The 25655-nt window shown below is 46.3% G+C and overlaps 1 protein-coding gene across 1 annotated transcript in view; it reads left to right on the forward strand.

The window, feature by feature from the left end:
* Window positions 1-25655, forward strand: part of LOC127621439 (E3 ubiquitin-protein ligase DTX1-like) — an 81647-nt gene that overhangs the window by 21795 nt on the left and 34197 nt on the right. Inside the window, exons 3-5 of the mRNA XM_052095025.1 lie at window positions 5279-5993; window positions 24058-24119; window positions 24328-24489. Coding sequence (XP_051950985.1) covers window positions 5279-5993; window positions 24058-24119; window positions 24328-24489 — 939 coding nt within the window. The remainder of the gene's footprint in view (window positions 1-5278; window positions 5994-24057; window positions 24120-24327; window positions 24490-25655) is intronic.

Here is a 25655-nt window from a genome sequence, read left to right on the forward strand (position 1 = left end):
GTATGTGAGTGTGTGTGTTTGTGTATGTGTGTGTGTGTGTTTGTGAGTGTGTGAGTGTGTGTGTTTTTGAGTGTGTGTGTGTGTGTGTGTGTTTGTGAGTGTGTGTGTGTGTGTGTTTGTGAGTGTGTGAGTGTGTGTGTTTGTGTATGTGTGTGTGTGTGTTTGTGAGTGTGTGAGTGTGTGTGTTTGTGAGTGTGTGTGTGTGTGTGTGTTTTTGAGTGTGTGTGTGTATGTGAGTGTGTGTGTTTGTGTATGTGTGTGTGTGTGTGTTTGTGAGTGTGTGAGTGTGTGTGTTTTTGAGTGTGTGTGTTTGTGTGTGTGTTTGTGAGTGTGTGTGTGTGTCTGTTTGTGTGTGTGTGTTTGTGAGTGTGTGTGTTTGTGAGTGTGTGAGTGAGTGTGTGTGTGTTTGTGTATGTGAGTGTGTGTGTTTGTGTATGTGTGTGTGTGTGTTTGTGAGTGTGTGAGTGTGTGTGTTTTTGAGTGTGTGTGTGTGTGTGTTTGTGTGTGTGTTTGTGAGTGTGTGTGTGTGTGTCTGTTTGTGTGTGTGTGTTTGTGTGTGTGTGTGTTTGTGAGTGTGTGAGTGAGTGTGTGTGTGTTTCTGTGTGTGAGTGTGTGTTTGTGTGTGTGATTGTATGTGTGTGTGTGTTTGTGTGTGTTTGTGTGAGTGTGTGTTTCTGTGTGTGAGTGTGAGTGTGTGTGTTTGTGTATGTGAGTGTGTGTGTTTGTGTATGTGTGTGTGTGTGTTTGTGAGTGTGTGTGTGTGTTATGTGTGTGTGTGTGTGTTTGTGAGTGTGTGTGTGTGTGTGTGTTTGTGAGTGTGTGTGTTTGTGAGTGTGTGTGTTTGTATGCGTGTGCGTGCATGCGTGTGTGAGTATGTGAGTGAGTGAGTGTGTGTGTGTGTGTGTGTGTGTGTGTGTGTGTGTGAGTGTGTGTTTGTGAGTGTGTGCTTGTTTGTGAGTGTGTGTGTGTGTGTGAGTGTGTGTGAGTGTGTGTGTGTGTGTGCGTGTATTTATCACTTTGTGGGGACCAAATGTCCCCATAAGGACAGTAAAACCCGAAATTTTTGACCTTGTGGGGACATTTTGTCGGTCCCCATGAGGAAAACAGCTTATAAATCATACTAAATTATGTTTTTTGAAAATGTAAAAATGCAGAAAGTTTTCTGTGTGGGTTAGGTTTAGGGGTAGGGTTAGGTTTAGGGGATAGAATATAAAGTTTGTACAGTATAAAAACCATTATGTCTATGGAAAGTCCCCATAAAACATGGAAACACAACATGTGTGTGTGTGTGAGTGAGTGAGTGTGTGTGTTTGTGTGTGTCTGAGTGTTTGTGTGTGAGTGTGTATGTGTGTGTGTGTGTGTGTGTGTGTGTGTGTGTGTGTGTGTGTGTCCTCCGCAGCAGCTCTGTGTTCATGTGCTGTGAATTGTTGTTCTCTGCGTCTCAGAGGAAGACTGTGAGAACAGAACGTCCTGCTGTAGTTTAATATTTGTGTGGGTATGTGAATGAGGTCCCAGCTGATCGTTTTATTTCTATAATAATACTAAACATCTGGAATATTACACTGGTATGGTCTCGAAGGACATTTTAGAAGCTGCAAAATTGCAAAAACATGCCGTCACTCACTGACACACATTTACGGCTTAATTTCAAAATTACATAAGAGACTTACAGTCTTAAATCAGGTTTGTTTGTCCTACCACACATTGGCAAATAGTTTTATGTGTATATATATAAATAACACCTTTACTGAGTTTTATGCTTAAAACAATTGCATATAAACCTTATTCAAGCAATATAAAACAAAAAAAGGATTAATGTCTTTTTTTATATCGTATTTTTTCTCCCAATGTTGGAACGCCCAATTCCCAATGCGCTCAAAGTCCTCGTGGTGGCGTAGTGACTCTCAGTTGCCTCCGCGTCTGAGACCGTCAATCCACACATCTTATCACGTGACTTATTGAGTGTGTTACCATGGAGACGTAGCACGTGTGGAGGCTTCACGCTATTCTCTGCGTCATCCACGCACAACTCACCACACACCCCACCGAGAGCGAGAACCACATTATAGTGACCATGACGAGGTTACCCCATGTGACTCTACCCTCCCTAGCAACCGGCCCAATTTGGTTGCTAAGGAGACCTGACTGGAGTCACTCAGCACGCCCTGGATTCAAACTAGCGACTCCGGTTGTGTTAGTTAGCATCAATACTCGCTAATTACTCTAATTAATAAATCTAATAAATCGGCATTGTATCTCCCTGCTCTCTGGATATTGGCGTCGGATGTTAAAAAACTCATATGGGTCGACAGATCCAGGGGGTGGAGCCATGAGTTTTTTAAAGGGGTGGCCCGGCAGGGGCAAGCGATCCATCTGTGGTGGCACAGAAATGGATACAATGACACACGGGACGGAGAGATTTGGCGTTCTGTTCTTGGAACCGTCATATCCTGCCGGAGATAGGAGGCAGGGGCGAGGAGCCTACCCCCATGCAGGACGGGACTCAACAGGTGGTGGTGGGGTGGAGGAGGTTGCCGGCTCACATGTGATTGGCTAGCTAATGGTGCGATGATGTACGGCTGCTAGTCTTCCCGCTAGAACTACGCTGTGCTTACATTACCTGGAAAATCACCTTGTTTTGATGAAAAGTGCTTGATTGTTTCCTCCGTGTAATGTGTGTCCATCAAAGATGAAGCGACTCCACTTTCATTCATTAATGTCTTTTAATATCCTTTCTGTTCTTAAAAATAAGTACTAGTTTTAATCACAAATAGCACTAATGGGCTAAAACAACTGTGTGAGTATGTGAGATGCTCGTTGAACTCTTAAAGTGACAGTAACCTTTTTAGTGCTTGTACACTATACGACTATGGATCACTCCGACTGTCTGACCACAAACTCACATGGAAACTCATGCCCCTATTTTAGGATACATATGACAGACGTACTGTAGCGTTTGATTGGATAACAACCTTTGACATCAGCAACAAGATTTGGTAGCATTGGTACAAGATTATCTATTCATTATTACTTTCTTAAAATAGAACTTGATGATCTAAGGGTCCGCTGACACAGGATGCATTTTGGGGAATATTTTCAGTTGTTGGTTTATGTTTATATACTAGAGTAACATCTTTGCGATGTGTTACTTGAGTCGTGTGTGAACGGCCCTTAATTCCTCTCTCTCTCTCTCTCTCACACACACTCTGTCTCTCTCTCTCTCTCTCTCTCTCTCTCTCTGTCTCTCTCTCTCTCTGTCTCTCTCTCTCTCTCTGTCTGTCTCTCTCTCTCTCTCTCTCTCTCACTACATAGGCAGCATCCTAACCTTTAAGCTTGGATGGGCCCACGAGAAAAAACTGAAATTGTCAAAATATTCATAACATAATTCTTGACCAACACAAAATAGGTTTCGTTTGAAAGTTTAGAAGCTTTCAGTTTTTATCATTTATAAAAAAATGTGCATTGTACATTTTATTGTAATCAGTAAAAACATCAAACTCATCAAATAGTCATGTGACATATGTTGTTGGAAAACAGCTAATTATATGTCTTTAACAATTATATTGGTGCTGCACATATCCCACGTTTTCACTTATAACATCATGAAATATAAACGGAACGTAAAATCTCACATATGATTATTTAGAGTCAGTGATTATCTTTCAATCGAGTCCACACACAAGATAATCAGATGTGTAGATCATTAGATAATCCACATGAAGCACAATGTTACATATGACCACCAGGAGATGGCGCCAAATACACGACACAGACTCAATGATGACTCAAATGACACAGAATGAAACTCATTCTGTGAAATCTCATGACTAAAATCATGTCTGCATGCTATGCAAACCTTTAGTCATTGTTGTGTTTGCATGTGTAATTAGTTCTTATGTACAATTATTATCTTTTATTTGTTTGGAGATGTTTTTGGACACTATGATACATTATATTTGTAATGTTGTAACTTTTGATTGCTTTGACGTATCAACACAATATTTTTATCAGATACAGTCGACATGATTGGGAAGTAGTCTATCATTATCTTTATCATTAAAACATTTGAAAAGTTTTCTTTACAATAATACCAAACACTTGTTTTTTTTTAGTTATAAGCCTTTAATTTTGAATGTACCACTGAAACAGAAATTTTGTGAATTGTGAATTATATATGTAATGCTGCCTTCAAATCTGGCTTAATTCAGTGCGATTAATTTAATTATAAAAAATATTGTTATATTTGTATATACTGATTAAATGCGATTAACCGTGATTAATTAATCGGGACATCATGTAATTAATTTGATTAAAGAATTTAAGCGATTTTATATATATATATATATATATATATATATATATATATATATATATATATATATATATATATTAGGCTGTCAATCGCTTAAATTATATATAAATATATATATATATATATATATATATATATATATATATATATATATATATATATATATATATATATCACCTCTTAACTCAAGCACAACTGGCGGTTAAGAGCTGTTGATTAATCGTTAAAGTATTTGGCCGATTAATCGTTTTAAGAATCATTAGATTTAAGGCTGTCGCAATTTTTTATTTGGCTGACAATTAATTGTTAAATTAATAATTGCGATTATGTTGATTAATTGTTAAATTGATAATTGCAATTATGATGATTAATTGTTGAACAAATAATTGCGCTTATGTTGATTAATTGTTAAATTAATAATTGCGATTATGTTGATTAATTGTTAAATTGATAATTGCAATTATGATGATTAATTGTTGAACAAATAATTGCGATTATGTTGATTAATTGTTAGATTTTTGCGATTATGATGATTAATTGTTGTACTAATAATTGCGATTATGGTGATTAATTGTTGCGCTAATAATTGCGATTATGGTGATTAATTGTTAAACAAATAATTGCGATTATGATGATTAATTGTCTCTTTTAGGGCTTTGTTATATTTTACTTAATTGTTTTATACACATTAAGTTTTATTTGACACATTTAACTTCAAATATATAAATCATAAGAATATATGATTTCCTTTTAAGTCTATATGAATGACATGAAAAATAATGTTTTAAACCTTATGACTGCACGCACAACAGATTTGGGCATTACATTTTCACGATACAGCAAATAAAGCGATCAGACGGTTATTTAATAATCGCAACAGGCAGTCAGAATAATCCTTAATTGCAGTTCTAGTACAATGTGCTCCAACATAAGTAAAACACTTTCTCTCCTTCTGTTTCTCTGTAGGCACGATGCGACCCGTCCAGCGCAATTTCTACGATCCGTCGTCTGCGCCGGGCAAGGGCATCGTGTGGGAGTGGGAAAACGATTGTGGATCTTGGATGCCGTATGACATGGAATTGTGCGTTAGCATCCAGAACGCATACGAGAAGCAGCACCCGTGGCTCGACCTCAGCTCGCTCGGCTTCAGCTATCTGGTGGACTTTGATGGAATGTCGCAAACCAACCGGCAGAGCCAGAGAAAACGACGCATCCGCCGGCGAATGGACCTCGCGTACCCGCTCATCGCCGGATCCATCCCTAAATCGCAGTCCTGGCCCGTGGGCACCAACTCGGGCACTCCGTGCACGTGCCAGCAATGTCTACTTGTGCACAGCACAAGAGTGGCATCCAATGCCTTACTGGCCCTGCAGCAGAGGAAGAAGTTGTACGGGACGGGGGGCGGAGCCAATCAGAACGCTGCTGCCATGAGACAGAGCAACACCTTCACTGGAACCTCCCTTTGGTCGCCCACGATGACAGTTGCCGGAGGTTACCATAACAACATGTCAATAGGTGGAGGAGGGGGTGGGAAAGTGGAGATGAGAGGGGTCAATTTCCCATGTGCCCCTGCGCTGGGCACCCTGCCGCCCAAACACGGGCTTTCTATTAACGGACAGAATAATCTGAACCGCCCGGGAACACAACGCATCACGCCGAGCCGAGGGACCATCCCACCAGGGTAAGAAACAAACACACACACGGGCTGTTTTTACATGATTTGGAGACTGTTGGGAAGCGACCAGCCTGATTTCATAAAGATTTTGTGAACGTGGCAACATTTGTGCTTAATGATATTACGTGGTTTATTACGCGTATCGCGGCAGTTCTGAGGTGAAATGTCCACTGTGTGGCGCTAAAAGTGAGTTAAACGTTCCTCTAAATAGAGTTTTTTTTTTAGGTTAATATACATACGTTCTTTTTTTTGTACCTTACTAGATGTCACTCTTTTCTTTTAATTCAATAATGTTTCAGTTTTGTGGAGATTTACTGTCTTGAACAGGGACGTAATCAGTAGAGTCTTTTTCAAACACCATTAAACATGCTTAAAGCACACACACACACACACACACACACACACACACTCACACACACACTCACATTCACACACACATATACACACTCACACTCACATTCACACACATACACACACACATACACAAACACACACATACACACACACACACACACACACTCACACACACACTCACATTCACACACATACACACACACACATATACACACTCACACACACACTCACATTCACACACACACACACACATACACACACATACACACACACATACACACACATACACACACATACACACACACATACACACTCACACACACACACACACACACACACACACACACATGTTGTGTTTCCATGTTTTATGGGGACTTTCCATAGACATAATGGTTTTTATACTGTACAAACTTTATATTCTATCCCCTAAACCTAACCCTACCCCTAAACCTAACCCTCACAGAAAACTTTCTGCATTTTTACATTTTCAAAAAACATAATTTAGTATGATTTATAAGCTGTTTTCCTCATGGGGACCGACAAAATGTCCCCACAAGGTCAAAAATTTCGGGTTTTACTATCCTTATGGGGACATTTGGTCCCCACAAAGTGATAAATACACGCTCACATACACACACACACACACACACACACACACACACACACACACACACACACAAACCTTTTCTCTGTGTGAAGATCTTTGTTTGAGAGTGTCTTTGATTTAGTTAAACCGCAGATGTTTGTGTGTGAGTGTGTGTATGTGTGCGTGTGTGAGTGTGTGTGTGTGTGTGGGCAGGTTTAAGTGGTTTACGAGGACAATTTTTTAGGTTACAAACTGGTAATTACAAGGGTCTATGCTATAAATTTGGTTAATGAGCACATTTCATAGAATCTATAGTTGTACAGTATAAAAATCAGTATGTCTATGGAGAGTCCTCATAAGGATAGCTTATAACTAATGAGTGTGTGAGTGTGTGTGTGTGTGTGTGTGTGTGTGTGTGTGTGAGAGAGAGGCTTAAATACCCAGGGGGGAAATGAATAATGTATTGAGGCAAAACCGACGCAGCAAACACACACACACAGTAAAGGACTTGATGTCGGGGTGTAAATCGTAGTAAATGTGAAGTGAAGCTGTTCTCTGCAACAACAAACACAGTTCACATAAACAAAACAAACAGTTCCCAGGCGAGCGGTTCTACACACAGGATGAGTGTGGTTAACACAAGGGCACATACAAACACACGTGTCATTGTGCCTGAACATGTGTATAGTAACCAACACACACTCGTGAGCTGATAATGTGCTAGAAGCAGGTATCAGATGGGCACAAAACACTATAGTGGATATCTCATTTGTGAAATTAACCCTATAAAGCCTGGAAAATTAGAATTTTTTGACATTCAATTGTTCTTATTAGACAATCTGTATAAATACATTGTACATAAATGAATAAACAATAATGCACTTTTTTTATGTATCATATTTGAAAATGACTCGTTCAATGATTCTTTCAACAGGAGTCATTCTAAGCTTCTCCTTTCAGAGAGCCTACTCTGCTCTGATTGGTCAGATGTCCCAGTCTGTTGTGATTGGTCTACCGCTTAGTGTAGTGTTTGAGGGCGGGTCAAAGGTGTTCGTGAGCAGCCAATGAAGACCAGAGTCGGGTTTTTTGTTACTAGATTGCGTAGGTTAGTACAGGAAGTAAATCTGGAATTACTAATGACTCGTTTCAGGTGTTCAGAATCGGTTCATTTACTGTCAAAACTTCCATTCCCTGATGGAGGGAACAAGACGTTGTGTCGATGTAGTGACACTAGAGGTCGCTCTTGAGAGCCCTGAAACACTTCAGTCTTTGAGAATAGGCCAATGGGAATTGGCGAGTGGAATTGGTATGCCACTCCCCCGGACATACGGGAATAAAAGGAGATGGTAAATGGTCTGCACTTATATAGCGCTTTCTATTTTAACCTTAGAGGTTACCAATGACGGCAGAGCTGCTATGCAAGGCGCTAGCCTGCCATTGGGAGCAACTTGGGGTTCAGTGTCTTACCCAAGGACACTTCGGCATGTGGAGTTGTGTGGGCCGGGAATCAAACCCGCCGAGACAAGGTCCCGGCCATTTCCGCAGCTAATACAGCGCTGTGTCAAGAGGGACACAACGTCTCATTCGCTCCATCAGGGAATGGCGGTTACGACAGTAACCAAGATGTTCCCCTTCTGTCACTCACTCATAGGGTCTCAGGATCACGTGAGAATCTTCCAGACCAAACTCCAGGCACATTTCGCTGACAGAGAACACTTGCAGGGCCCCGACCCTCTTGATGGAAGTGAGCACGGTCAGGAGGGCGGTCTTTAATGAGACGGCCTTTAACTCAACTGACTCTATGGGCTTGAACAGGGCTCTCCAAAGGCCCAGCAGGACCACGGAGAGGTCCCATGAGTGTACCCATGGGCAGCCCCGCTGTCGAGGGAAGTAAGTGCGAACAAACCTGGAAGTTGGTTTCGGGAAGCAAAAGATGCCCTCCACGACTTTGTCAGTTAATTGTGTACTTCCAGAAAGAAAGGGACCGGGGGTGGGGAGTATCGTGGCCGTGAGCGACGCCCTGAACCCAGGAACCAATCATCTAGCCGCAAGGTCTCAGGGGAGGACAGAGGGTTCTAGTCCAACCTGATACTCGCAGTGGCCTGGGCAAGCATATCGGTCACCTCTGCATTGGCTTTAGACTGGGCGGGCAGACCCGAAGGTGGCAGCCCAGTCGAGTCCTCGGCGCCTGACATTGCCAGTGCGCTCTCCGATGCAACAATCGAGAACTCATCCTGCTCGCGAGCCCCCAAAAAGATGTTGAGGTATCCATGAGGCGAGCTGGTCTCATCTCGGAACTCAACGGGGGCAAATGAGCATACTTGGGAACTGGAGGTCCGTGGTGATTTACCCAAATCGCCTCCAGCGCCATCTTAAGTAGATAGAGTTGCATGGGGGGCGGCTGGAGTGGCTTTCCCCCAGAAGAAGGAAAGCCGTGACCGCAATGATGTCATGGTCATATTCTTGCAATGAGAACATGAACCATCCACAAATGCTGCCTCAGTGTGATTGCTGCCCAGACATGTGAGGCTGCACCTGTGGCCATCGGAGGCGGAGTGATAATGACCACATCCAGGAATCACATACCGTGTGATCATCACCCCTTCCTGCCATCAGTTATTCAACCCTTGGACAGACCTCTGTTTTCCTCGGACAGGAGTCCCTGTACAGCAAGTGTCCAGATGTGTCGTGGTCAATACAGATGCCTCCAAACTTGATTGGAGCACCGTGTGCAACAGGCACGCAGCCGCAAGTTCCTGGACAGGACCATGGCTACGTTGCACATGAACTGCCTAGAGTTGCTTGCTGTACTTTTTGCCCTGCAGAGGTTTCTCCCGCTGATTTGGGGTAAGCATTTCTTGATCCGTTCAGACACCCTGCTATGGTAGCATACATAATTTGCCAAGGTGGCGTGCGTTCTCATCATATGCCACAACTCTTCCGCCATCTCCTACTTTGGATTCAGCAGCGACTAAGGTATCCCGGGCAGCCTCAATGCGTACGCGTGGTCAGGACAAGCAACACTCAGTGGAGAGTGGAGGCTCCACCTCCAGGTGGTCCAGCTGATTTGAGACCAATACAGCGAAGCACAGGTAGACCTGTTTGCTTCCCAGGAAAACTCACACTGCCTGCTCTGGTACTCCCTGTCGGAGGCTCCCCTCGGGACAGACACGCTGGCACACAGCTGGCACACAGTTTTCCCCAGTGAGCCGACATGCACAGGTGCTAGGCAAGGTCAGGGAGGACAAGGAACCAGTCATTTTAGTGGCTCCTTATTGGCCCACTCGGACTTGGCTCTCGGATCTCACACTCCTCGCAACAGCACCTCCCATGGCAGATTCCCCTGAGGAAGGACCTTCTTTCTCAGGGACGAGGCACCCTCTGGCATCCACACCCAGACCTCTGGAACCTCCACGTCTGGGCCTTGAACAGGATGCGTAAGATCTAAGTGGCCTACCACCAGCTGTTGTAGACACGATCAACCAATGCTAGAGCTCTCTCTAACAGGCAGCTTTATGCCCTAAAGTGGCGTCTGTTCGCAAACTGGTGCTCTTCCCGATCAGAAGACCCGCAGAGGTGCACAGTCGGGTCAGTGCTCTCATTCCTGTAGGAGAGATTGGAGCGGCAGCTGTCCCCCTCCACCTTGAAGGTGTATGTAGCTGCTATACCGGCTCACCATGATGCAGTAAACGGTAAGTCCATAGGGTAACACGACCTGATCATTAGGTTTCTTAGAGGTGCCTGGAGGTTGAATCCTCCCAGGCCATGCCTGTTCCCCTCATGGGATCTCTCCATGGTCCTTGCGGGCCTTCAGAGAGCCCCCTTCAAGCCACTAGAGTCAGTTGAGCTAAAAACCCTCTCCCTGAAGACGGCCCTCCTGATTGTGCTCGCTTCCATAAAGAGGGTTGGGGACCTCCAAGTGTTCTCTGTCAGCAACACTCGCCTGGAGTTCAGTCCAGCAGATGCTCCTGTCATCCAAAGACCCCGACAATGCTATGTGCCAAAGGTTCCTACGACCCCCTTCAGGAACCAGGTAGTGAACCTGCAAGCACTGCCCCAGGAGGAGGCAGACCCAGCCTTATTGTTACTGTGTGCTTTGTGCACCTATTTGGACCACACACGGAGCTTCAGACGTTCCGACCAGCTTTTTGTTTGCTTTGGTGGACGGTGGGAAGGGAACGCTGTCTCCAAACAGAGGCTTGCCCACTGGGTCATCGACACCATTGCATTGGTCTATCAGACCCAGGCCGTGTCCATCCCCTTGCAGGTTTGAGCACACTCTACGAGGAGTGTGGCATCCTCGTGGGCACTGGCCAATGGCACCTCTCTAGCAGACATCAGCAGAGCGGCGGGCTGGGCAACACCCAATACCTTTGCAAGATTCTATAATCTCCAGGTTGAGTCGGTCTCATCCCGTGTTTTGTCAGGTCCGAGCACGTAGAACTCAGTAATATGGAACAGCTGACCGGGTGTACCGCTTGCGCATATCGCCTTTCCCCTCCCCTGAGGTGAACACATGCACTCTTACTCTCAGGCGAGCCCACAAACTCACGCTCCCTGGATGTCCTTCCTCCCTAGCCCTCTAGCTCACAAATTCAGTGGAGGAATTCCCGACCAGACCTACTAAGGGTACTAATTACTCTGTACTGGAATTGGTTCTCCACAGGTGTCGGTTATCACGGTAACCCCCTGTGTCATATTTTCCTTTGTATGGTCCGCCTGTCGGTGGACCCGTGTCTCCCTAGGGCAATTCCCTCTGCCCCCGGTCGCTGTGTTTGTAGAGTGCACACAAACACACACACAAGAAGAACGCACTCAAACATACACACATAAGAACGAACACACATAAACACACACAAACACATAAACACACACAAACTAACACACACACACATATACACAAACACATTTATTTTCATCACTCAAGCTCTGCTCTGCACTTTCAGTTCTGTGTAAAGACAGATGACAGTTCAGTTGCACTCTTATGGTAAGTCTGTCCTGGTTTTACCACCATCACCACCAGAGGGCAGTGCCACACACGTTCTTACACGTTTACAGAGAACCGCCTAGTCACCTCTCATAACGTTCTGGCATTGTGGCAGCAACGTTTTGCACAGACATCACTCCTTTTCTTCAGAAAGTGTCAAACTCTAGTTATGTTTTCACAGTAGTAATACTGTATGTAGTAATTATGGCATTTTGGTAGAAACTGGTACATTTCTGTAACGGCATACCTCACCTTAGTTCAAACAGTTCATGCTTATTAAATGTTTGATCAGTTTTGGTGTTCATTACTACAGCAAAGTACCACAGAGTATACAAATACAGGAGTATGTTTATCCTGTAAATATGAGACATTCATTTCAGGAACTAGATATGAGCGCTAAAGACTGCAGATGTCAAATCATCTCAACTGGATTTCCTGTTTCACTTCCTGTCGTAGTATGCATGAGTGAGCGCAGGTGTGTGGGTGCTTGAAGTTTCTGTTTTGTGTTTGTGTTTGTTGAGATCAAGAGGAGAGGTGATGGAGACGGATGGAGACTCGGATGAGGACAGGTAAGATTTTATCTGTAAGAGAGAGAGAGCGAGAGAGAGTTAAGATGAATTAAATCAGAGAAGGAGAGAATCGAGAGAGTGATGGTTCTTTCTTAACTACCTCCATGTTAGTATATGTTGGCAGTGCCATGGTATTGTTTGAAGTACACTAGCATCAAAACTACACACTTGACTGAATGTATGATTCTCATGATCAGTAAAAGCTTTAATCTAAAGGCTGATGCTTGAATGCTTGACATTTAGACAAATGCACAGAGTGCCTACCTATGATTATATATATATATATATATATATATATATATATATATATATATATATATATATATATATATATATATTATATTACTAGAGAGCTTTCTATTGCACAAACGTTTGGAGACGTGTGTTCGTTTATTGTACAAATAATTAATTTAATATTGCTGGTTTTAGTTGCAGTAAACACATGTGCAAAGCCCCTTCATTAACATTTGAGATTGTGTGTGTGTGTTTGTTTGTGTGTGTGTTAGTTTGCAGTTGTGTGTTAGATTGAGGTGTGTGTGTTTGTTTGTGTGTGTGTGTGTGTGTGTTAGTTTGTGGTTGTGTGTTAGATTGAGGTGTGTGTGTTTGTCTGTGTGTGTTAGGTTGAGGTGTGTGTGTGTGTTTTTGTTTGTTTGTGTGTGTGTTAGATTGAGGTGTGTGTGTTTGTCTGTGTGTGTGTGTGTTTGTATGTTTATGCTATTTTTTACGCATTAATGTGCGAACAAGACAGAATAAAAAGGAAATATGACATGTTCTTACGAGTGTCAACGCTTCTACATATTGTGTCTATTATTATTTCTAGATTGTGCATTTGAACTCAAAGAGTTTTTACAAAGTGTGTTACTAATGAATTATAAATAAACCATCGTTTTTTCATATCAGCATTTTCATGCTTATAACTGATATGCAGATGGTTTTAATTTGGTCAGTAATATGCAGATAAATATCGGCAGCAGACACATCGGTTAAAAATATCGGTCTAACTGATTATCGGCCAAACACATGAACGATGTTACCATAGTTCAGGGGTCGTAACCGATGGCTCCATTCACCAATACATGATCGTTTAAAACTGTCTAGAGAGACTTTTCCAACAGGAAGTGTGGCTGCGATTGCAAAGCTTGACGTCAATGACAGTCCAAGTTTTCCAGCTACTCCTGGTGAACAAGGTTTGGAATGAACATTCGGCAAACACAGATTTCATGCCGAGTATTTTGCTGATGTAGCAGCCACTGCAGAAGGTGACATGAAAGACTTCTCTAAGTGATATATAACAAGAAATTAGACACAAAGTTGCACGTTTGATGAAATGTGATTATATTGTGAAGAACAGACGAAAGAAAAGCCGCCGATGCACGTCTCGTTTGATGTGCGTGCGATGAAAGCGCTTCTCCAACACACACGAACATCCTCCACCGAGTTCTGGGACTCGTTTCCCAATAACTATTGATCTTCGCTGTTTAGAGCGATTTTATGAACATTCGTTATTTTTCATGTGCACCCAGGGTGTGATATAGCACCCGCAAAATGTGACAAGACTCAATCCAGTTCACGAGCTCCTCGTTCAAGTGTGTTTCATGCACGAGTCATTTTGCTCACGTGTCTTGGAGCGACACATGACCAGAAATGCTGACGTGTTTGAAGAAACGTTATTATATTTATAAGAACAGAAGCGTGTAATGGGACCCTGTCTCGGGAAACAAGCGCATGTAAAGAGTTTTGGGAGAATAATGTCGTCTATGAGAACGCTGCACATGATCTCTGATCATCTCGTGATGTGACGGAGCGTTTGCTCTTACACATTGTGAACGCAACTCTGCAGGATTCAATTCAATTCAATTCAATTTTATTTGTATAGCGCCTTTCACAACACACATCGTTTCAAAGCAGCTTCACAGAACATCAGCATTAACAGACGACAAAAACTGCAACGTCCATAAAGTCGATTAATCATCATTGTGTAATTTAGACAAAATTTGATTTTAATGGTTTAAAAATAATTAAATGATAATTATATTAACTCTTTCCCTTCCAAACACGGAATTTTCCGGGTTTATGAAAAAGCTTCCGCCAAACACGGAATTTTCCTGGTATCCGTGTTTTAGGTGGAATACGGTAAGAAAGACCCAGACGCATGTTTTGAAAGAGTACGCAACTCTTTGTTCAAAGAAACAGACTGCGATCGTCTTAAACGTAAAGTGGAGTTTTGAGAATGTAGCTCAAAATGTAGATAGAAATGCCTTTTTCTCAGCTTTTTGTCCGAAATGTTGTTTTTGACTAAAGCCTACCTTTAATGCCTTAATGGCATTAAAAATAACAAATGAAGATAAAATAAAATCGTTTTTTATTTGCCTAAAAGCAGAGGCTCAGATCTTTATTTTGATATATAGCATCTTCATATATTCATGGAATTAATTATTCTGCGGGCCATTAAAGTTTTGCTAAAATCGTCAAAAACCCTGACGGTGGCTGGCAACTTTTTTTTTTTAAACGCTGGCGGGAAAGAGTTAATAACCCCAGTGAGCAAGCCGTGAGGCTGACTGTGGCAAGGAACACAAAACTCCATAAGATGTAGATTAATGGAGAAAAATAACCTTGGGAGAAACCAGACTCACTGTGGGGGCCAGTTCCCTCTGGCTAACATTATGAATGTAATGTAAATATTAATTATGTATAGGTAAAATCATGGGATCAGTGATTTTAGGATCAGTAATATATATATATATATATATATATATATATATATATATATATACACACAGGTATATCTGTATTAACACGCCCGGTCCCCAATCGGCCTGATGGGGCGCGCGAGGGATAAAGGCGGCCGATGACGACGGTTCGAGAGAGAGAGGAGAGACAGAAGAAGCTCACTCACCTGTTCTTTGATGTACCGTCGCGTTGTCCTCGAACACTCTGCCACACTCTCCGGTGGACGACAGCCGCTCCTCTCCGGGCGAACCGGAGTCAAACCACCGACCCCCAGCGGACAGAACGCCCCTCCGCTTTTCTGGCGGCACTTGGGGACATTCCTCCGCCCCTGGCAGCGGCCCTACTGCTCCAGGCGATCGGGGAGTTACTTCCCTCCTCCCCTCGCTGATGGCGGTCTTTCCTTGACCCCTCCGCGTTTCTGGGGGACGGCAGGGCAATCCTCCGCCCCTGGCAGCGGCTCCATCGCTCCAGGAGTTCGGGGAATCCAGTACGCAGCCGTTCGACGCATCATGCCGGTCGGGCTACTCCGTCACCCGGCAGATGGCAGCGCGCTCCCCTGGGTGGACGGCAGTGTTGAGGACTCTGCGACGGGCGTCCCTCCTCCTTCCCGGGTTTTGGCGCCAATGTAAGGGGGTTAAGATGGGCAAGGAGGAGGCGAGAACCGGCTTGTCAATATAAATAATAATTTAATTAAAGGGCACCTATTATGGCATTTAAAATGTTCCTAATATTGTTTTGGGAGTCTCCAACAACAGTTCTCTTACGAGAGGTTCTCTCGTATTGCGTAAGCTAGCTTATGCTACGGGAAAGATTCATCTTTTCTGAGATATTGAAGCCAAAAAATTATCCTTAATTTTTGTATCCATTGTCAACGCAGTGCGGCAGCTGCAGACCTTGAGCGGGCTAGCTAGCGAGCTCATAGGTTGCTCTGCGGCAACTGCTGCAGCCTATAGACGAGCTTGGGCTAACTCAGCATCCAATGAGAGGCGCCCGCGCCACTGCATCAAAGCCCGCCAAAAGGGCGTGACTAGAGTGCATATAAGCGTAGTTCGTAGGCTGGAACCCTGATTTTCATCTCTTCAGCGAAGCTCTCCGCATCGCTGACCTGGAAGCCGCGCGCCGCTTGAGGGGCATCTAGCAAGCGTGGACAGCGCTTAGAAGAAGCCGGCCGTCTCAGCCACCTTCAGCCATCCTGCGAAGCTACGCCATCCGACGACGTATCCTTTTATTAAGCAAGCTAGTTCTCAAGAACTATTCACAAAAGAGTACGAAGCGTCTTTTTCAAGATGCCTCGCTCCACTTGCGCCTCATGTCGCTCCTTCTCAGCACAGGAGACCGCCACATCATCTGGCGCCTCTGCCTGGGACTGGGGCACGCAGAGCTCGCCCTCACTGAGGGCGGATGCGATTTCTGCGAGGAGCTACCGATGTCGACCCTGCGGGCTCGACTCGAGCGTCAAAGCAGAAACCGCCAGCCGCTTTACCCTCAGCCACGCGAGGAAGAAGCGCCGCCTCAAAGGCTGCCGGAAACTGTGGTTGAAGCGACTGCCTCGCCGGAGCCTCTCCCTCGAGCATCGCTCACCCTCCCCGCCCCGGACGCCGCAGTTGCCGCCGAGCGGCCGCGACTGCTGCCATCTCGGATGACGAGCGGAGGATAAGGGCTGCTGTTCCATCATGGCTTCGGACAGCGAGGAGTGGACAGGCTCCCAAGCCTCCTCCTCAGCCCAGGAATCCAGCAGGACCCGCGCCGGAGTCGAAGGGAGTTAACACGCCTCCTCACACAGGCCGCCGACCGCCTCGGGCTCGAGTGGTCACCGCCCCTGAGCAGGCACCCAACAGACTCGGACGGCTGCTTTCTTCAAAGCCATCGCCGCTTACACCCGCGCCCGGCCGCCCCTTCCTGCCGGAATTACATACGGAGCTTGCAAAGTCGTGGAACGCCCGCTTTCAGCCAGGACCCGCTTCACACGCCTCCACCTCTCTCGGCCGGTGGACGGCGCCACTGAGAGAGGCTACTCCTCCATCCCCCGGTCGAGGACTCGGTAGCAGCACACCTTTGTCCGCCTCCGCGAGATGGCGCTCCAAGCCTGTGCTCCCGCCTAAGGCCTGCAGAGCGACTTCCGCCTATGTTGGCCGCGCCTATTCCGCCGCCGCTGCCGCGATCTGCTCTGCACTCAATGGCCGTTTTACAGATCCTACAAGCAGACCTTCTTCGGAGTGGGATGAGAAAGGCAGGCACCCAGAGGCTGTTACTGATCTACTGAGCCGACAGACCTCGCCTTCAGCTACCAAAGCTGCAGCCCAAGCTCTAGGGAAGTGCATGGCCTCGCTGACTGTGACCGAGAGACACTTATGGCTAACACTAGCCGACATGGGAGAAGCAGAGCGCTCCACGCTCCTCAACGCACCGCCTCTCCAACCGGTCTCTTCGGCTCCGCGGTGAGTGGCATTGTTGACCGCTTCTCAGAAGTCCAGAAAGCCACCCAAGCCATGAACCTCTTCCTGCCGCGATCGCTTAGCTCCTCTGCAGGCCGCTCACGTGATCAGCCTCCTGCACGAGCCTCTTCACAGCGCCCAGTTCAACAATCTCAGACTTCTCAGCGTCGACAGGGCGGCCGCCTCGATCAGCGCCAGACAGCCGCCGAGACCGCCTCCCCGCTGGCCTCGATCTAAGGTAACGCTGAAACCCGAGCAGCCGAAGTCTTCCTAACTGTGTTGAACAAACGACGGCTCAGTCCGCCGCGGCCGGACCACTGTCAAAGCTTTACCCCTGTCAGTCCCCTTCTCTCAGGCTACTACAGTGGTGAATTTAGCAGCCAACAAGCCGGTGACACTGCCCGCTTGCTCAGACTCAAACGCCGCTTTCACGGCGACCCAAATAAATCTTGTAAAGAGCAAACATGTCTTATGTGTAGAAAAAGTGCCCACAACCCAGTGTTCGCCTCTACACACAAGCATAACACATCCCGGTGCCCCTATCAGAGCACGCTCTCATAAAGCGGTTACTGAACCGCTCGAAGGCCAGAGTCAATGAAGGCGCTCACAAATGCGCAGGCGCTACCATTCTCTGCCCGCTCTGTCACACCGACCAGCCCTATGTGTAGAAAATGTGCCCACAATCCAGTGTTCACTTCTGCACACAAGCACTGCATGTCTCGTGTCCCCACCAGAGCACGCTCACATAAAGCGGTTACGAACCGCTCGAGCGCTAGAGTCAATAAATGCGCCCGCAAATGCGCGTGCGCTACCATTCTCTGCCCGCTCTGTTACACGGCCAGCAACCATTCCTCTGTGTGTAAGTCCCGTGCCCATGACTATGCTTGCGCATCACGTAACAGATGTGACTCTTTCCCCATTCATTCCAATCGGAAGTCACTCACAAAACAGCCTGTTCATGCTGTCTGCGAGCAATCATGCATGAACACACTAAACGCGCCACACATTTTGTTCAGCTCTGTGTGCGGCAATCAGAGCGAATTGGCCATTCACCCTCTAGCGCTACGCTTCAAAGCGTGGGAAGCTATTCCAGGGATATCCAAGTGGGTGTTAAGCACAATACAACAGGGCTATTTGCTACAGTTCGATCGCCGCCTCGCTTCAGAGCGCTGCTCGAAACCACTGTGAACACGGAAGCAGCGTGCATGCTTCGCTCAGAAATAGCAAGCCTTCTGTGCAAAAGGGCTATAGAAAAAGTGCCACCCTCTCTGAGCTGAGTCGGGCTTTACAGCCGTTATTTTCTTGTTCCCAAGAAAGACGGCGGCCTCAGACCCATATTAGATCTCAGGGTTTTGAACAAGGTGCTTGCAAAAAGACCGCTCAAAATGCTTACAATCAGGAAACTCCTCGCGCATGTGCGCCAGGGGACTGGTTTATTTCTCTCGATCTGAAAGATGCATACTTTCAGATTCAGATAAATCCCCGTCACAGGCCATTCTTGAGATTCGCCTCGACGGCCAGGTTTATCAATACACCGTCCTTCCGCTCGGCCTGTCCTTAGCACCTCGTACTTTCACGAAGCGCATGGATGCGGCGCCACACCCCTGCGGAGTCAGGGTTTGCGAATTCTGAACTATTTGGACGACTGGCTGATTATGGCTCAGTCACATATGGAGCTTCTGTCTCACAGAGCAGTTCTCCTCAGCCATCTGAACAGTTTGGGTCTTGCAGTCAATTGGACCAAGAGCTCACTACAGCCCAGTCAGACCATTTCCTTCCTGGGAATAGAACTAGACTCCGTGGCAATGACGGCTCGCTTATCTACACAGCCAAGACGCCGTGTTCAGCTGACTAGCCGCATCTTTTCAGATGAACAGCCTCACGCCTCTGAAGAAATTCCAGAGAGTGCTAGGTTACATGGCCTCAGCCGCAGCAGTACTTCAGCTGGGTTTACTGCACATGCGCCGCTTCAGCATTGGCTAAACACCACGCGTCTCGCCGGGCTTGGGCCACAGGCCGCCAGCCCATCAAGGTGACTCAGACCTGCATATCAGCTCTGCAGCCCTGGACAGTGGCCGAATGGTATCAGCGGGAGTGACAATGGGAGCTGTATCTCGCCGAAAAGTCATCTCGACAGACGCGTCCAACACGGAGTTGGGGCGGTCCGCGAGGGCTCTCCGGTTTTCGGCCTATGGTCAGTTCAGGAAAAGCTCCTTCACATAAATTGTCTGGAAATGATAGCGTCGAGTACGCCGCGGCGCTTTCTCCCGGTCATTCAGGGTCACCACGCCCTGGTCCGTTCGGACAACAGATCTGTGGTATCCTACCTAAACCGTCAGGGCGGTGTCAGATCCAGGAACCTCTTCCATCTGACAAAACGCATACTGAGTTGGTCCCAGTGCCACCTGCGCCGCTGAGGGCGACGCACGTGCCAGGCCACCTGAACGACGGCCCGACAGACTGTCCAGAGACAATATTCCCCAGGGGAATGGTCCCTGCACGCTCAAACAGTCCAGACGCTATGGCACCTATTCGGCAGAGCAGAGATAGACCTCTTTGCGTCCAAAGAGAACTCTCACTGCCCAGTATTTTTCTCGAAGCGAGGACGCGCTGGCCCAGGACTGGCCCAGACGCCCGCTTACGCCTTCCCTCCCGTCTCGCTATTGCCACAGGTAATGCAGAGGATCAGGGAAACGCGTCACTCGGTGCTCCTCATAGCCCCGCTGGGAGAATCAGACATGGTTCCCGGAGCTTACGCAGCTGTCACTGACAGCGCGTGGCCCATCCCAGTGAGAGCAGATCTCCTCTCTCAAGCTCAGCGGCACAATCTGGCATCCCCACCCAGAGCGCTGGGCGCTGCATGCGTGGTGATCAACGACTACCCGTCGCTCTGCCAGAAGGAGTAATAAACACCATCATACACGCTAGAGCCCCTTCCACGAGAAGACTCTATGCGTCAAAATGGTCTGTGTTCTCAAAATGGTGCACCGACAGAGACCTGGACCCACGGACATGTGGGGTGTCGTCGCTGCTCAGTATTTCTACAAGAGCTGCTGGATGAGGGCAGATCCCCATCCACGCTCAAAGTGTATGTGGCGGCCGTTGCGGCGTTCGCTGAACCCTGCACGGCCAGTCATGGGGTAAAAACGAGCTGGTCATCCGCTTCCTCAGGGAGCTAGAAGGATGAACCCCGCGCTCCCATCGGTTCCTATCTGGGATCTTTCTATAGTTCTCGAAACTATGAAAGCCCCCTTTCAAACCACTTCAATCCGTGGATTTGAAATACCTTTCACTCAAAACCGCTTTTCTGACTGCCCTGTCATCAGTCAAACGTGTGGGAGACCTTCACGCGCTGTCTGTCAGCCTGCGTGTCTTGAGTTTGGACCAAGTGACTCCAAGGTCATTTTAAAGCCTAGACACGGCTATGTTCCCAAGGTGATCGGTACTCCTTTCAGAGCACAGGTCATTTCCCTATCGGCGCTGCCAGCACCGGATAGCTGACGCGACGCCAATCTCCTTTGCCCGGTCAGAGCACTGAGATTGTATACTGCACGCTCCGCTGCTTTCAGACGCCCGAGCAGCTTTTCGTTTCGCTCGAGGGCGCACCAAAGGTCTCGCCGCTCGAAACAGACACTATCTAGATGGATAGTGGACGCTATTGCTGCTGCATACGCGTCAAAAGACCTGCCATGCCCGTTGGGCATTAGGGCTCACTCCACTAGAGGCATGGCATCCTCGTGGGCATGGTCCAGCGGAATTTCCATTCACGACATATGTGTGGCAGCGGGATGGACTTCCCCTCCACCTTTGTCAGATTTTACAATATGGAAGTGCCCGCTCTGCAGGCAAAACTACTAGCGGTTTAATACGCTACAGCTCCCCTGGTGAGCTGCACTGATGGGACACATTCCACACAGACCGGCACCGCCGCTCTGTCGTTCCCGTCCTACTATGTGCTTATGTATTACACAATCAATGACCCGCATTCTTGCCGGCCAAATATTATTTCCCCACTCATAAGGGCTCCCCGGGTCCCCCTTAATTCCCTGGGGCTTATACAGTGGATGCTTGAGCGCGACGGCGTTGACAATGGGTTCCCGTGAGCGTAAGCTAGCTTACGCAATACGAGAGAACCTCTCGTAAGAGAACGTATCGGTTACCTAACGTAACCTCGGTTCTCTCTAGATGAGGGAACGAGTATTGCGTAGCCGGCCGTGCTTCGCGCCACGGCGACTTTTCGCTTCAGTCAATGAAAACCAGGGTTCCAGCCTCACGAACTACGCTTATATGCACTCTAGTCACGCCCTTTTGGCGGGCTTTGATGCAGTGAGCGCGGACGCCTCTCATTGGATGCGAGTTCGCCCAAGCTCGTCTATAGGCTGCAGCAGTTGCCGCAGAGCAACCTATGAGCTCGCTAGCTAGCCCGCTCAAGGTCTGCAGCTGCCGCACTGCGTTGACAATGGATACAAAAATTAAGGATAATTTTTTGGCTTCAATATCTCAGAAAAGATGAATCTTTCCCGTAGCGTAAGCTAGCTTACGCAATACTCGTTCCCTCATCTAGAGAGAACCGAGGTTACGTTAGGTAACCGATACGTTTTACATGCATGCAATGACAAAAAACAGTTTTTTGTTGTCTACCTGATTTGCTCAACGACTCCCAAATGATTCGTTCAACGACTCATTTTTCCAAACCCCTCCTTTGCGTGACGCTAATCTGCGGTGATTGGTCAGATGACCCAGTCAGTTGTGATTGTATACTCTGCAGAGATTGTCGGAAACGGAACGCCCATCACCGCTTTGTAGTAAAAAAATCTAAATCAGAGAAGGAATTTGAGTTGATTTATGTTAGCGATCATAGCCCAAAGTTCGTGGTAAACACCCAATCAGTTATTGTTTGCGTTAGCCCAACGCATAAACATATTGATAAAGCACTGCATTACTACAAGTTATTGCTCTATTCTTTATGACAACTCCAATAACATCGACAAACATTTCACATATTTCAAAAACATTGACATTGGAAACCTAGAAGCTGCGCTGAGCGTAACGTACACAACACACACAAATACTTATTAAGCATGCTAAAAAACACATAAAAGCAACAATTATTAATAATACTTACAGGTTGTGATTCGGAGGAGGAAGCTGATCCAAATAAACTTGGTACTGAACCTTCCTTCAGTATCAACCGGCTCATGAATCCACACTTGAAAGCGTTCATGTTCGTAAAGCAATCGTCATTAAAAAGAGGCGAACACAGCACAAGGTTCGGGCGATACTTGTGTGGTATAGTTGTAAATATAAACTCTAGCCACTGATTCTTCACATGCTCGTCCCTGGGCAGTGAAAAAAAGGTCGTTTTTGATACGCACTTCAGAACACAGCGTCTTGTTGTCGACATGATGTTTTCAAGTTTTCCCTGGTGTCAGCCCGCGCAATGAGTGGGCGCGGCCAATTTGATAATTTTTCGTCTTGATGTCACAACGAAAAGGAAAATGACTCATTGGTAAATCGATTCATTAAATTGACTCAGAGTCGACTCCTACTTTTGAGAGACAATAACTTTTTTTACGGTGAACTTTCATATATAAAACTTTGCAGGATGTTTTTGTTCACTTAAATCTGTGTTACACACTACATGAAAGGTCATTTTCAAAATTCCATAATAGGTGCCCTTTAAGCTCAAAACAAAAGCACAAACATAAACACACACATGACGGACATGCCCGTAATTCTCTCTCTCGAGAACCGTCGTCACCGGCCGCCCGTTATCCCTCGCGTGCCTCATCAGGCCGATTGAGGACCGGGCGGGCGACATTCTAGCCCGGCCCCGCCCCCCTCCGCCTTAAAGTTATCTATTAATATTTGCATATTTCTTCGTTTTTGAGTAGGGCAATATAAACATTGTATTTTATTGAAAAACGTTATTCGTTTGTGGGATGACTCTTTCGAAAAAATGCATCAACCAAAAATGTAATAATTGGCTCCTTTAGTGAAAAAAGGTTCCCGACCGCTGCCATAGATCGACTGATCGATAGATTGTCTTTGTGCTTTGTCGGACACTAATCAGTATCATATCGGTCATTAAAAACCAATAAAACTACCGTTTTGATTTCATGTGGTCTTTAAGTGTGTGTAATCTGATGTTTGTGTATATGATGATGTCACAGCATCAGTGTTTTGCTTGTGCTGGATTTAACCTGTATCATCATTCTCAGATGCTGATTGGTCCAATCAGAACTCGGTTTGATTTGAAGTTTACATTTGCATAAAAATGTTGGATTTTATTAGCGTGTGTGAAATATTGCATCCAGGTTCTGGTGGTGTTCATATTCGTTATTAGAGGTTGATGTTTCATGTTATAATGGATCGCTGTGCCTCTGATGTGTGTTTGTTGTGTATTTAGGGTCCCTGCACTTCCTGTGAAAAATCTCACTGGGTCTGGAACGGTCCACCCGGCGTTTGCAGGTACTGATGAAGTCTGATCAAGTTTTCACCCTTGTGTCATTCTAAACCCATTTGACTATTTATTCTGTGTAACTTAAAAGGAAAAAATATGTAGAATGTTCAAGCTGCTCTAAACATCTCCATTTGTGTTTGTGTCGTAATGACTATAAATAACTGTTTTAATGTCACTCCAGACACAACTGATTGTAACGTTCTCTCTTTCTCTCAGGAATGACAGGAATCCTCATGTGTGCCGCGGGGCTCCCCGTGTGTTTGACCCGGGCTCCTAAACCGATCATGCACCCGCCACCTGTCAGTAAGGGTGACCTGAAACCCGTGCCGGGAATCAACGGCATGCGACGCAAGACCAAGAAAAAACACCTTCGTAAGGGTGAGACCACCGAAACCACAAACACCAACAGTGTGTGTGTGTGTGTGTGCGCTCATTCGTGATAGTGTGTGCGTGTGTGCGAGTGTGTGTGTTTGTGTGTGTGTGTTTGTGTGAGTGTGTGTGTGAATGTGCATGAGTGTGTGTGTTTGTGTGTGTGTGAGTGTGCATGTGTTCGTGTGTGTGTGTGCTTGAGTGAGTGTGTGTGTGCAAGTGTGTGAGCGTGTGTGCGTTTGTATGTGTGTGAGTTTGAGTGTGTGTGTGAGTGTGTGTATGTGTGAGCGCATGCGAGAGTGTGTGTGTGTGTGTTTGTATGTGTGTGAGTTTGAGTGTGTGTGCGTGCGTGCGAGTGTGTGCGTGTGTTTGTATGTGTGTGAGTTTGAGTGTGTGTGTGCAAGTGTGTGAGCGTGTGTGCGTTTGTATGTGTGTGAGTTTGAGTGTGTGTGTGTGAGTGTGTGTGTGAGCGCATGTGAGAGTGTGTGTGTGTGTGTGTGTTTGCAAGTGTGTGAGCGTGTGTGCATTTGTATGTGTGTGAGTTTGTGTGTGTGTGTGTGACCGCATGCGAGAGTGTGTGTGTGCAAGCGAGTGTGTGTGTGTGTGTGTGTGTGTGTATGTGTGCGTGTGTTTGTGTGTGTGTGTGTGTGTGTGTCTGTGTGCGTGCGTGTGTGTGTGCAAGTGTGTGAGCATGTGTGCATTTGTATGTGTGTGAGTTTGTGTGTGTGTGTGTGTGTGTGTGCGACCGCATGCGAGAGTGTGTGCGTGCAAGCGAGTGTGTGTGTGTGTATGTGTGCGTGTGTTTGTGTGTGTGTCTGTGTGCGTTTGTGTGTGTGTGTGTGTGGGGGGGGGTGTGTTCGTGTGTGCGTGTCCGTGTGTGTGTATGTATGTGTGCGTGTGTGTGTTTGTGTGTGTGGGTGTGTTCGTGCGTGTGTGTGTGTGCGTGTGTGTGTGTTTTATTTATTTAAAAAGAATTATAGCATATATCTTTATGAAATGATATTTGTGTTCTTGTGTGTTTCATGTCTTGTTTTGCTGATTGAGCAGAACCGTCTGAGCCATTTGACACGCAGAGTGTGAAACGAGTGAAAGGAAGCTGACATGTTTCCTCTTTCAACAAACTGAAAGATGTTACCGTAGATCTGCTAAATGTTGTACTTATAGATTTGTGTTCC

This window comes from Xyrauchen texanus, chromosome 27, assembly GCF_025860055.1.
Source record: "Xyrauchen texanus isolate HMW12.3.18 chromosome 27, RBS_HiC_50CHRs, whole genome shotgun sequence".
Taxonomy (NCBI): Eukaryota; Metazoa; Chordata; class Actinopteri; order Cypriniformes; family Catostomidae; genus Xyrauchen; species Xyrauchen texanus.